A 13,508-nucleotide genomic window follows, 5' to 3' on the forward strand; every position below is an offset into this window, starting at 1 on the left:
ACCCACCTTATACAATATATTATTACTTATTTGTTGGTTCTTTCTTTCCACTAGTATATACTCTAGTAGTAAGAAGTAGTAGTAGGGCTTGGTCATGTCTGACTCTGTGCGACCCCAAGGACTGTAGCCCCCCAGGCTTCTCTGTCTGTGGGATTCTCCAGGCAAGAATACTGGAGTGGGTTGCTATTTCGTGCTCCAGGGAATCTGGATGACCCAAGGATAAAACCTGTGTCTCTTAGGTTTCCAGTATTGGAAGGAGGGTTCTTTACCACTAGCACCACCTGGCAAACCCAGTATGTATCCTCTATTAGAGCAAAGATATATCTGTTTTGCTCATTGCTATATCCTTGGCACCCAGGAAAGTGTCTGGTATATTGGAAGAACTCAATACATGCTACTGAATGAGTGATGAATAAGTTTAAGTAGCTTTTTGGAGGAACTGGGTTATAAAAGAGGGCACAGAAGTGGAGTGCACACAGGAGACAGTGAAATTTAATTTTTGAGATGTGTAGTCCTTTAGAATGCTTACATGCACATAGAAATGATCCAGTGGAGACAGGAACCTTAACGACACTGGAGAATGAGGAAATCTGTGCAGCTCCTGTTGTCAAGCAGGAAAAGGGATGCCACAAGTGGAGGGAGTAGCCTTAGATGGGAGCCAAGATCATGTATCCACAGAAAGAGGAGAGAAGGTGAAGAATACAGACACAGATAGATGGGATCTTATATACTTATCTGATTGCTTTTGACTTCTTCATCAGTTAATTTCCTTTCTGCATCAGTTGAGATGAAAAAAGAAAAAAAGAGGCAATGGAGATTTGAGAAGGTGTGAAATGATTCTCTAGAGAGTGGTAACGTCTGTTGATGAGGGGAAGGGAGTAGGACTGCCAGGCTCATTTACAATTAGGTGTCATGAATTTTCAATGAGACCGTCAGCATGAGAGTGGGTGCTGCAGTGTGTTCAGGTATAAGTACAAAAACGGTGTAGAGATGGGTTTAAGCAGACTTGGCACTGGCCAGGCAAACAGGAAGCTCTAAGAGATGAGCAAGGCTGTTGATGGATGTACCAAAGTACTTACGGTGATGAACCATGAGATCCAAGCTTGGTCAGACGGGATGTGAGGATAAGAGGGTGAGGTAGGGTGGATTTGCTAGAAGCATTGTGGAGGTGATAAGGTAAATAAACTGGCCCTTCTGGCAAGTCTGAAGAATTCTTAACTTGTGGAATAAGTTACAAAGATAGGAGATGTCAGTAGGAGAAGATGTTTGAAAATGGGATTATGGAAGGATGCTGTTATTGGAATAAGCCAAGGGTCTGACTGCAGAGATGACTGGCTGAGATTAAATGGAAGGCAATCTAATTGGAGAAGGGGTCAAGAATTTTGAGGCCAAGGTATTGGAAAGGTCAACCACGTGAATACTGAAAACACCAAGAGTCAATCCAAGTGTATTGTTAAAAAAGGGACAATGGAAAGGTGCAAATGTTTTTCTGGACTCTTAGAGCATGACCTAGCATTCCACTGACAATTACAAGCAGCAGCAGCAGGTAATATAGGTGTATGGCATTACCTTTTAAGGTAACAGGGGATTTTATGGAGAAGGCATGAGAAGTGATCTGGAATTGGTAATGAGGTGCAAGAAAGACACCTTGTCCCCTTTAAGGCTCAGTAATATGAAATGTGCCAGCAGCAGAAATATGAATCAGAAGACAGCATTCAATTGGAGCAAGGTAGTAACAGGAACACTCTGAGAAGATGTTGAGAATACAGACAACTGAGATTCAATCAGCAAAAATGGCTTTTACTAGCTACTGTGCCTGACTATCTGGAAATTCCCATTTTTAAGATATTATAACAAAAAGACAATTCAATTTTCATGGGCTGTATTAGTTTCTTTGACTTTCGTTAACAAAATACCACAAACTGGGGGGCTTAAAAAAACAGAAATGTATTGCTTCACAGTTGTGGAAACTGTAGGTCTGAAATCAAGCAAGACTGTGATCCCTCTTAAATCCCTAGAGAATTTTTCCTTGTCCCTTCTAGCTTCTGATGTTTGCTGGCAACCCCTGGTGCTCCTTGGCTTGCAGATGCATCACTCTACTCTCTGCCTCCATCATGACACGGCATTCCCCCTGTGGGTCTCTGACTCGTCTCCTTTAAGGACACCAGTCATGTTGGCTTCCCTGGTGGCTCAGACGGTAAAGCGTCTGCCTGCAATGTGGCAGACCTGGGTTCAATCCCTGGGTCAGGAAGATCCCCTGGAAAAGGAAATGGCAACCCACTCCAGTACTCTTGCCTGGAAAATTCCACAGATGGAGGAGACTGGTAGGCTACAGTCCATGGGATCACAAACAGTCAGACACGACTGAGCAACTTCACTGGTTCACTGGTCATGTTGGATTAAGGACCCACCCTATGCCAGTTTGACATCATCTTAACTAATTACAACTGCAACACCCCTATTTCAAATAAGGTCACATTCTGATGCACCAGAGATTAGAGGGGTTTCCCAGGCGGTGCTGGTGGTAAAGAAACCACCTGTCAATGCAAGAGACATAAGGATGCTGGTTTGATCCCTGGGTCAGGAAGGGCCCCTGGAGGTAGGCATGGCAACTCACTCCAGTATTCTTGCCTGGGAAATCCCATGGACAGAGGAGCCTGGTGAGCTACAGTCCATAGGGACCCAAAGAGTCAGACACAACTTAGCAACTTAACACACACACACACACACACATACATACACACACACAAGGATTAGAACTTCAACCTATCTTTCAGGGAAACACAACATATCATTTGGGTTAACCACAGCAGAACTGTTGATAAAAAACACTACATTTTTAATGAAATGTAAGTCACTCAGATTTTTGTCCTATGCAGTAAGTGAAGCCTGGTTACTCAAGTGTTCAAGCAATTCCCATTGTTTGTAAAAATGCACACCAACCTAAACAGATAAAAAGTGTTATATACTGTGTATGCGATTTTAAGTGATATAATGTAGAAGTAGCCATTGAGGCCGTATGATGGTGCCATTGAACCCAGTGGAACAGCCCAGTTAGCTCAAAAGGGAGGCATTAGACTTTTGAGTTGAGGGTCTTGGGGTCTCTTTCACTATTCTTGTAGCTCGATGATTTAAAAATGTTGAACCAACTAAAGCTCACAAGTCTATGGGTCTACGAGTGGGGCAAACTTGCAATAGCGTGACACCATTAATACTAACCAGCTGGGCAGGTCTTGCTCTAGCATGGCAATAAGTAGAAAAGGGAGAATGGTACTCACTTGGTTCTTTGGTCACAAGTTGAAACAGTGTCTAAAAAGACTCCAGGCTCTGAGATACTCAAAAGTGCTACCTAGGTCTCAGCCCCACAGCTGTGACTGTGATCGTTCTCAAAGGGTTGTGGAGTAAGAGATGCTACTCTTCAGCAATGGAGAAAACCTAGGCTACATACCCATACTACTGAGAAAACCTAGGCTACATACCACTGGACATTCTGTATATGCCCAGCTCTACACTACTTCTCTGGCTCACTGCCACTGGGGACCCCAGGCTGGCCTGCATCCTGTGGCCACTGAGGGCTGTTCCTGGGAAATTATTGTCCCAGGTCCTGGAAAAAACACTGAGGGATGATCCTAGCTCTCACATTTAGTGAGCAGGTAGATACATACCAAGTCTTTTCTTCCCAATGAATGCAAATAACATTCACTTCAGTTTCAGTGTAACTCATGGCAGATTCTGAACTGGTGATTCTAAATAAATGAGGTCTGTTATGCTGTGGGAAGTGATCCGATTATTGACACTCCTTACCTTCTAAGGATAGAGGTGGCATTTCAAATGGCATGGTAAAGCTGAGGATTATTACTGGCAGGTAATGTCTTTCATGAAAGATGCAAAATCCAACTGTTTAGTAAGGCATCTTTTCCTCTCCACTTCCCACACAGCTTGTAAGAAATGAAGTCCCTCACTCTATTACTTTAATTGAATTCCAACTTGGGTAATTACACTATAATTAAATAAATTTTCCCCACAGTTTTAATTCACTGACAAATAGTGCTAGTCAAACAGCTACATTTCACTTCTAGAAACGCATCCCCACTCTACTTCAGTGATGAGTGGAGTGATTTATATTTGGGAGATGTTGTGTATGAAAAATGCACAGTTCATAAAATATTTTAGGTATCATTCATGATTACATATGCTTTTCTCAGCATGAGATAACATTAATTTCATTATAATCTCTCATCTAATTTCTCATATGCTTAGTGCCAAAAAAGAAATAAGATAGGTAATTAGCATTTCTTATTTTCAGAACAAGTTTTGCTACTGGTGTACCAGTAGCTTATATTAGTTTTTCTTTTCCTAAAGCACATCCCTGCGAGCAGACTGGGGTAGGTGTTACTGTTTCCCATTCTACAGATGAAAAAATCGAGGCAGTGTTCCCCAGAGTGAGGAAGCCTTTTCCTATTCATACCAGCACTCGGAACTATAATTAAGCTTTGACTCTTCCCTGGACCAAGGCTCTTTCTATCAACCTAGATCATTAGTAATCACTTTAGTCTTACTAATGTGAAAATAAAGTGCAGCACATTTTTGACCTATGTCACAGGGTGCTAATTTGTAATAATTAATGATTTAGCCAGGAGTCAGAGGCCTTATAAATGGGTCCTGCTGCTGTCCGTGGTCATGAGACTACAGAGATTCTGACTTTGTACAGCTCACCCAGAACAGCAGTTCAAAATACGATGCCAAGTGGTGTAAAAAGATTTCAATTTCAGTTTTTTTCCCTAAATATCTTTCTTAAAGGATTGTAGATGGCTTTTAATGAAAGATATTAAAAACAGTATCAAAATACTCACAAAAAGCAGCAGTAGCAGGGGTGTGACCACGATGCCCTGAAAGAAATAAAAGAGAATGATGATCATCTATCAGCCTGGAGAGCAGGATATTTTCTTTGCCATTTTAAACCTTGATGCACAGAAATGCTTATCCTTCTCATTTCTGTTTAATAAAATCTAGGAGATAAAGAAGAGGGAGCCCCACTCTTGGCTCTCCTGACCACAAGGCCTTAGCATCTCATATCTCATATCATTTAAAATACAACTACCAATCTTCCTTCAACTTGTTTTCCCTTTTTCAAGCCTAAGTTCCCTTCCATGTTGCATATGCATCACTTGGGTGAAAGCTGGCAAGCTTTCTCACTCCAAGGCTTTCAACTCTAACTTGGATAAAGTGCCCCCTTTCAAGAGGAGACAGGTGGTTTAGTCCCAGTTGGGGTCCTCTCCTGAGCAAAGACCACGTCAGCTGTGATGAATGAGATGTCGTGATTTTGTAATGTGAACTGATCTCCCCGAGGAAACGAGCTGAGATCTCAAAACTCATTTCACTTGATTAGACTCCATGTCTCCATGGTGGAAGGCAAGTCTTTCATCTAATTCAGCCACCGAGGACCACCTCGGTCCCTCTGTCTCCCCGAGGCAGGAAGGAGCAAAAGATTTGTTTTCTTCGATGACAGGGAACAGTTTGAGGCTGTTGTTGATGAGGCAGGATACAAGCTTTTAGGTTTCTTAAAGGTAAATCTTTAAAACTAGGTGTTTGAGTTGGGAGTTAACATGACAGGTCTCGGTTTTCGAGCAGCAACCGATGATTTGCAACCTTAGTTGTTCCTTTATCTCTCAACATTTTATTATGATTTATAGAAGAAAAAGCATTTCATCCTTTTATTAATGAAGTCTACTTGGACCTTTAAAATTCCAAAGAGTCTGTGAGTCTGTGTGTGTGAGTGTGTGAGAGAGAGACAGAGACAGACAATACTGTGACCAGGATCCAGTTTGGGGACCTCTTCATTACTTTTGGGAAAAAGGCCTTTTGGTATTACTATATGGAAGCCCTTTTGTCATTACAGTAACTAAACTCTTTTGACTGTGGCCCAAAGGAACGGCTTACCTTATATGAACATTGCTATCATAACTTTCTTAGGCATATACACATGTGAATATCCACACACCGACTTGCTTTATTGTTAAATAATAGAATAAATGCTTCTTTATTGTGCAAACTCTTGCAATTGGCGATAGGGAATACTGCATTTTAAGTGCTATATTTTAAAATCTATTTATTAAAACATGTATTGTGACTTCTCAGCTCCATCGGTGTCTAGGAAGCAAGTTCTCATCAGCACCATTTAGAAGAGTGTCATGTACAAAATACTGGAGAAGGAAAGGGTAACCCACTCCAGTGTTCTTGCCTGGAGAATCCCAGGGATGGGGGAGCCTGGTGGGCTGCCGTCTATAGGGTCGCACAGAGTCGGACACGACTGAAGCGACTTAGCAGCAGCAGCAGCAGCAGTATGTACACAATGCCAAAACAATTTTTAAGAGCTACTGTCCTTCAATGACATGGAATCTATTCAGGCTCTAGGAATAATTCTGAACTTTGCAAGGCCATGTGGAAATGGAAATATCTGGTTATTTTAGTCTATGTGGGAGCCATCTGATTTCAAGTCAATTTGTTTAAATGTTTATTGAACGTCCACTTATACATGCCAGGCATGGTTCCAATTAATTAGAAGAATTAATGAAAACTGATTCGGCAGAAAGGGGGTTAGGGTATTCCAGGAAGAGTGAAGGACCCTTGCAAAACTCTAAAAACTTGAGCAGGGAGGGAAGAAAAGTATCAAGTGGAGGAATTCAGAGACCAGATCATCAAAGGTCTTGGGGGCCAGGAGAGGGAGCTTCAAGTTGATCCTTTTAACACTGGCAAACTATTAAAGAACTTAAGGGAGGGAGGTGGTATAATGAGTTAGTAAATAATTTGGTATATGGAGAATGGATTTGACTTTACTTATTAACTGAGCCAGTTTTACCCTTGTTATCTATCAGTTCACCTAAATTTAGGTAAAAGAAAATAGAAACTTATGTTAATGTTAATTATGGAATTTCAATAGCACTAATGATGTTTTTGAGAAACAGTATGATATCTATGATAGGATAAAAACGCCCCCCACTCCCCGACCCAAGAAGAAGGCTGAGCCTTGTCACCACCCTGGAGACATCTGTCTTGTGTTAGAGGAGTAGAAGTTACACTGGTGTCATCTAACATGGGGGGATCGAGGTTCTTCCTGGTGCCCTTTCATTTTCTTTGCAATAATGGACTAGTAATAGTATTTGTAATACTATCAGTACTATTAATGATATTTTGCTTCAGTACTTTTATGCATATTTTAAAATTTGACCTTCCTCTATTGATGGGGTTGGGTTCATAACAGCCCCACTTTATGGATGAGGAGAAGACCCTTCAGTGTCCCTTGGACTGCAAGGAGATCAAACCAGTCAATCCTACAGGAAATCACCTCTGAATATTCATTGGAAGGACTGATGCTGAAGCTGAAGCTCCAATACTCTGGCCACCTGATGCAAAGAACTGACTCATTGGAAAAGACCCTGATGCTGGGAAAGATTGAAGGCAGGAGGAGAAGGGGATGACAGAGGATGAGATGGTTGGATGGCATCACCGACTCAATGGACATGAGTTTGAGCGAGCTCTGGGAGTTGGTGATGGGCAGGGAAGCCTGGCGTGCTGCAGTCCATGGGGTCGTAAAGAGTCGGACACAACTTAGCAACTGAACAACAACAACAATGACAGTGGATGAAGAAACTGAGGTTCAGAATAACCAAGCAACTGGCCCCAAGCCACACAGCAAATTAAATGGCAAAGACTGGACTAGAGCCTGTTGTCCAGCTCCAAACCCTGAACTGACTCTACTATAGCACTGTTCTCTGAGTCGCAGATTAACAAACAATACAGTTTCCTACAGGTTTCTGCTGCGACATATATGTAGTAATTAGTTGAGGTTTGATCTTGGCCTCCATTGATTACCAATTCTTAGAAATGGCCTCATTCTGGAAGGCAGAGCACTATTATCTGCAGATTTTCCTGCTTGAATATTTCAAGTATATGGTCACTAATACACAATAGCTCTTACAAGGACTTCAGATATATGTTCCTAAGATGTGAAAAAATTTTCTAGCGAATAGAATGAATCTTATAATTCTGCATTCAGAATTCCTCATTATTTTCTCAAGAATGGCTGTTCACGTTCATTAGCTGTTACACCATGCTGAAATTTGTTTTTCAGTTGTATTAGGCAATGAGTCAGCCATGGTGCCATTAATTCTGACAACAACAGTAATTTTACATTTTGGTGAAGTTGTTCTAATTCTTTTCTTTTTTTTTTTTTAGCCACGCTGTGCTAGCATGTGGGATCTTACACTCCCCAAGCAGGGATCAAAGCCGCACCCTCCGAAGTGGAAGCACAGAGACTTTAACCACTGGATCACCAGGGAAGTCCCACTGTTCCAATTAGTATAAAACAAAATCGCTGATATTTATGGAATAGTTGTACCAGATGAAGCACTAAGAAGTTTATGTATGTTATCTTATGGAACCCTCACAACAATCCTATGAAGCAGGTACTAAGCTTCTCTGGTGGTTCAGTGGTAAAGAATCGCTCGCTAATGCAGGAGATGCAGGTTTGATCTCTGGGTCTGGAAGATCTCCTGGAGAAGGAAATGGCAACCCACTCCAGTATTCTTGCCTGGGAAATCCCACAGACAGAGGAGCCTGGGAGGCTACAGTCCATGGGGTCGCAAAGAGTCAGACATAACTTAGTGACTGAACAACAGCTAGGGAAGAAAACTGAGCCTCAGAGACACTGAGTGAAATAGGAAAAGGCAATGTCAGGCACTGAATCTCTGACTCCAAATTGGCCTGACTCCAAAGCCTGCGATCCTGAATGCTATAAATAAAACCTTTGCAGTCTTACACTATTTCCCTGGGTTTATATTTTAAGAATAAATTTGAAAGGAGCTTCAAACTCAGTATGTCTTTTTAATGACATGAAACAAATCGAGATATAAGCCTTTGTGTGACATGGCTGATATATATATTTTTAAGTTTGGATTTTGCAAATATCAATGGTGAAAAGGGTAAACTAAAAAGTTTAAACTGTGAATGTAACCATCATTAGAAGCTGGAAAATCAAATAAACATGCTCTTTTCTCTCGAATATATCTGATTCCTTCTCTTTTCTCTTTCCCAAGTAAATCCTATACAGATGGATAAAGCAAAGAGGTGGTGAATGGGCCACTTCTAGCAAAAGATTGTGCCCATCTCTTTGCAGAGTCAAGGTCAAACATAGTTTTAGCATCCTTGCAATTGAGATGGTGTGCTTAGTGGTGTGCTAAGCTTTCTTTTTGCAACACCTGAAGAAGTCAAGTCACAAAGCGACTGACTTTGTCTCTGAAAAACCTTTAGAAAATCCATTTACACCTCTGATGTGAATGAAAGGGTGAATATATTTCAATGACTTCAGTGGAAAGGAGAGAAAAAACAAAAAACCAAAACACTGTCAAACCTGAGACACTGAGATTGAGCCACATTAAAATACAAGCCAACCCCCCTACCTCTGCAAATAACAACAAAAACAACACCACTGTGACTACACTTCTCTCAGGAGTAAGACTTGCACAAAAGGCAAAACTGAAGTAAATTCTCATTTTTTGAAAGTATGAAAAATTATCAAAAGGCTTTGTGGCAACAACTATCATGATCACACAGCTGCTAAAACTAACATAAGGCTTCTGTCTCCGGGATATGAAATGTTAAGCCTTGGAAGAGGTGCTTTTTATTTTTTAATAAAAGGGCAATAACTCAATTTTCACAAAAACACAGATTCAAGGTTTTGTAAGGGATCTTAGATGAGACTGGTCCAGTCCTCATCTGAAACGTGACCCTCCTCTGCTGCTTACTTGCTTCTGATATAACGCTGTGATAGCCAAGCTCTTGCCCGAGAATGTGCAGACAGACAGCTATTCCTGCTCTCAAGGCACACAGGCCCCAGCTGAGGCTTTCATGATGAGGAAGTCTTTCTTAGTCTGAGCCCAAACCACCTGCACTGCTGCGCTGTCATCCCCTTGGAGGAACTTAGGGCACGTCGACCCCCTTCTTTCTTGTGACGGCCTTGTGGCTGCTGCTTTTGAAAGCTGTACATAAAATCTCTGCACTCTTAAACTATTTCCTCGGGGCTGTATGTTAAGAATGCTGCACTGAGCATTTGGGTCTTCATACTAGGTCTTGTCCAGGCTAAAAGTCCCCAGGTCCTCCTGGCCATTCCTCCTGGTGGGGAGGGGTGGGGAGAGTCCTCTTTTAGACATCATCTCATCCAGGTGAACTTAAGAGTCCACAGCACTCGCTTCCTAAAAATTGACCACAACTTGGAGACGAGGTGAAAAGAGGACCGGGCGTCCTTTCACTGTCACCCTGGAGCACTGTCTAACAGATCAATCCAAGGATTACTTAATTACCTAGAGGGATATACCTTTGACTGATTTTTGTAAGTAAGTAAGTGAAAGTCGCTCAGTCATGTGTGAGTCTTTGCAACCCCATGGGCTGTAGCCTGCCAGGCTCCTCTGTCCATGGAATTCTCCAGGCCAGAATACTGGGAGTGGGTTGCCCTTCCCTTTTCCAAGGGATCTTCTCAACCCAGGGATCGAACCCAGGTCTCCCGTATTGCAAGTGGATTCTTTACTGTCTGAACCACCAGGGAGGCCACTTTTGATTTACTTCTACCTACTATTGATTAGGGCCCAGACTGTAAGATTACACTTTAACTTACAAAGGTTTGTCTACTAGAGATCGAAATAATTTCTATCTTGTAGAAAAACAACTACAACAGGTAATTACTATTACTCTGTAATAGGAATTAGCTGGGCTTCCTAGGTGGCGCTAGTGGTAAAGAATCTTCCTGCCAATGCAGGAAACGTAAGAGACTCGGGTTCGATCCCTGGGTCAGGAAGATTCCCTGGAGGAGATCATGGCAACCCACTCCAGTGTTCATGCCTGGAGAATCCCATGGACAGAGGAGCCTGGTGGGCTACAGTCCACAGGGTCAAAAACAGCTGGACACGACTGAAGTGACTTAGCACAGCACACAGCATAGGAATTAGCTGGTTTTGTCTGTAACTCAGCAAACTTATTTCAGTCTGCTTTTCTCATGGACTACATAGCCCCTATGTCTATCACTTCCTCAAAGCCAACTTTACCAGCCTGCTGGCTCCCTCATTATTCAGAAAAATAAATGTTTGGCACGTATCCATTACACATCTCTAAGAAAGCTGTGGTTTCAACTTTTGAAAATTGTCCTCTAACAGCTCCTTTACTCTGAACCTTTATATTAATGCACTTTTTAAAAAACAAGATTGCCTGGAGACAAGGATTGAGAAGATGCAAGAAAGGTTTAATAAGGACCTAGAAGAAATAAAAAAGAGTCAATATATAATGAATAATGCAATAAATGAAATTAAAAACACTCTGGAGGCAACAAATAGTAGAATAACAGAGGCAGAAGATAGGATTAGTGAATTAGAAGATAGAATGGTAGAAATAAATGAATCAGAGGATAAAAGAAAAACGAATTAAAAGAAATGAGGACAATCTCAGAGACCTCCAGGACAATATTAAACGCTACCACATTCGAATTATAGGGGTTCCAGAAGAAGAAGACAAAAAGAAAGACCATGAGAAAATACTTGAGGAGATAATAGTTGAAAACTTCCCTAAAATGGGGAAGGAAATAATCACCCAAGTCCAAGAAACCCAGAGAGTCCCAAATAGGATAAACCCAAGGCGAAACACCCCAAGACACATATTAATCAAATTAACAAAGATCAAACACAAAGAACAAATATTAAAAGCAGCAAGGGAAAAACAACAAATAACACACAAGGGAATTCCCATAAGGATAACAGCTGATCTTTCAATAGAAACTCTTCAAGCCAGGAGGGAATGGCAAGACATACTTAAAATGATGAAAGAAAATAACCTACAGCCCAGATTATTGTACCCAGCAAGGATTTCATTCAAGTATGAAGGAGAAATCAAAAGCTTTTCAGACAAGCAAAAGCTGAGAGAATTCTGCACCACCAAACCAGCTCTCCAACAAATACTAAAGGATATTCTCTAGACAGGAAATACAAAAACAGTGTATAAATTCGAACCCAAAACAATAAAGTAAATGGCAATGGGATCATACTTATCAGTAATTACCTTAAACGTAAATGGGTTGAATGCCCCAACCAAAAGACAAAGACTGGCTGAATGGATACAAAAACAAGACCCCTACATATGTTGTCTACAGGAGACCCACCTCAAAACAGGGGACACATACAGACTGAAAGTGAAGGGCTGGAAAAAGATTTTCCATGCAAATAGGGACCAAAAGAAAGCAGGAGTAGCAATACTCATATCAGATAAAATAGACTTTAAAACAAAGGCTGTGAAAAGAGACAAAGAAGGTCACTACATAATGATCAAAGGATCAATCCAAGAAGAAGATATAACAATTATAAACATATATGCACCCAACACAGGAGCACTGCAGTATGTAAGACAAATGCTAACAAGTGTGAAAGGAGAAATTAACAATAACACAATAATAGTGGGAGACTTGAATACCCCACTCACACCTATGGATAGATCAACTAAACAGAAAATTAACAAGGAAACACAAACTTTAAATGATACAATAGACCAGTTAGACCTAATTGATATCTATAGGACATTTCATCCCAAAACAATGAATTTCACCTTTTTCTCAAGCACACATGGAACCTTCTCCAGGATAGATCACATCCTGGGCCATAAAGCTAGCCTTGGTAAACTCAAAACAATAGAAATCATTCCAAGCATCTTTTCTGACCACAATGCAGTAAGATTAGATCTCAATTACAGGAGAAAAACTATTAAAAATTCCAACATATGGAGGCTGAACAACACGCTGCTGAATAACCAACAAATCACAGAAGAAATCAAAAAAGAAATCAAAATTTGCATAGAAATGAATGAAAATGAAAACACAACAACCCAAAACCTGTGGGACATTGTAAAAGCAGTCCTAAGGGGAAAGTTCATAGCAATACAGGCACACCTCAAGAAACAAGAAAAAAGTCAAATAAATAACCTAACTCTACACCGAAAGCAACTAGAAAAGGAAGAAATGAAGAACCCCAGGGTTAGTAGAAGGAAAGAAATCTTAAAAATTAGTGCAGAAATAAATGCAAAAGAAACAAAAGAGACCATAGCAAAAATCAACAAAACCAAAAGCTGGTTCTTTGAAAGGATAAATAAAATTGACAGACCATTAGCCAGACTCATCAAGAAACAAAGGGAGAAAAATCAAATCAATAAAATTAGAAACGAAAATGGAGAGATCACAACAGACAACACAGAAATACAAAGGATCATAAGAGACTACTATCAACAATTATATGCCAATAAAATGGACAACGAGGAAGAAATGGACAAATTCTTAGAAAAGTACAACTTTCCAAAACTTGACGAGGAAGAAATAGAAAACCTTAACAGACCCATCACAAGCACGGAAATTGAAACTGTAATCAAAAATCTTCCAGCAAAAAAAAGCCCAGGTCCAGACGGCTTCACAGCTGAATTCTACC

The 13,508-nt window shown here is 40.8% G+C and overlaps 1 protein-coding gene across 1 annotated transcript in view; it reads right to left on the reverse strand.

Annotated features, from left to right (window-relative positions):
- The window catches only part of SLC10A7 (solute carrier family 10 member 7), a 322,736-nt gene that overhangs the window by 74,597 nt on the left and 234,631 nt on the right, over positions 1–13,508 (reverse strand). The window contains exon 6 of the mRNA XM_027567465.1: positions 4,854–4,889. Coding sequence (XP_027423266.1) covers positions 4,854–4,889 — 36 coding nt within the window. The remainder of the gene's footprint in view (positions 1–4,853; positions 4,890–13,508) is intronic.

This window comes from Bos indicus x Bos taurus, chromosome 17, assembly GCF_003369695.1.
Source record: "Bos indicus x Bos taurus breed Angus x Brahman F1 hybrid chromosome 17, Bos_hybrid_MaternalHap_v2.0, whole genome shotgun sequence".
NCBI classification, from domain to species: domain Eukaryota; kingdom Metazoa; phylum Chordata; class Mammalia; order Artiodactyla; family Bovidae; genus Bos; species Bos indicus x Bos taurus.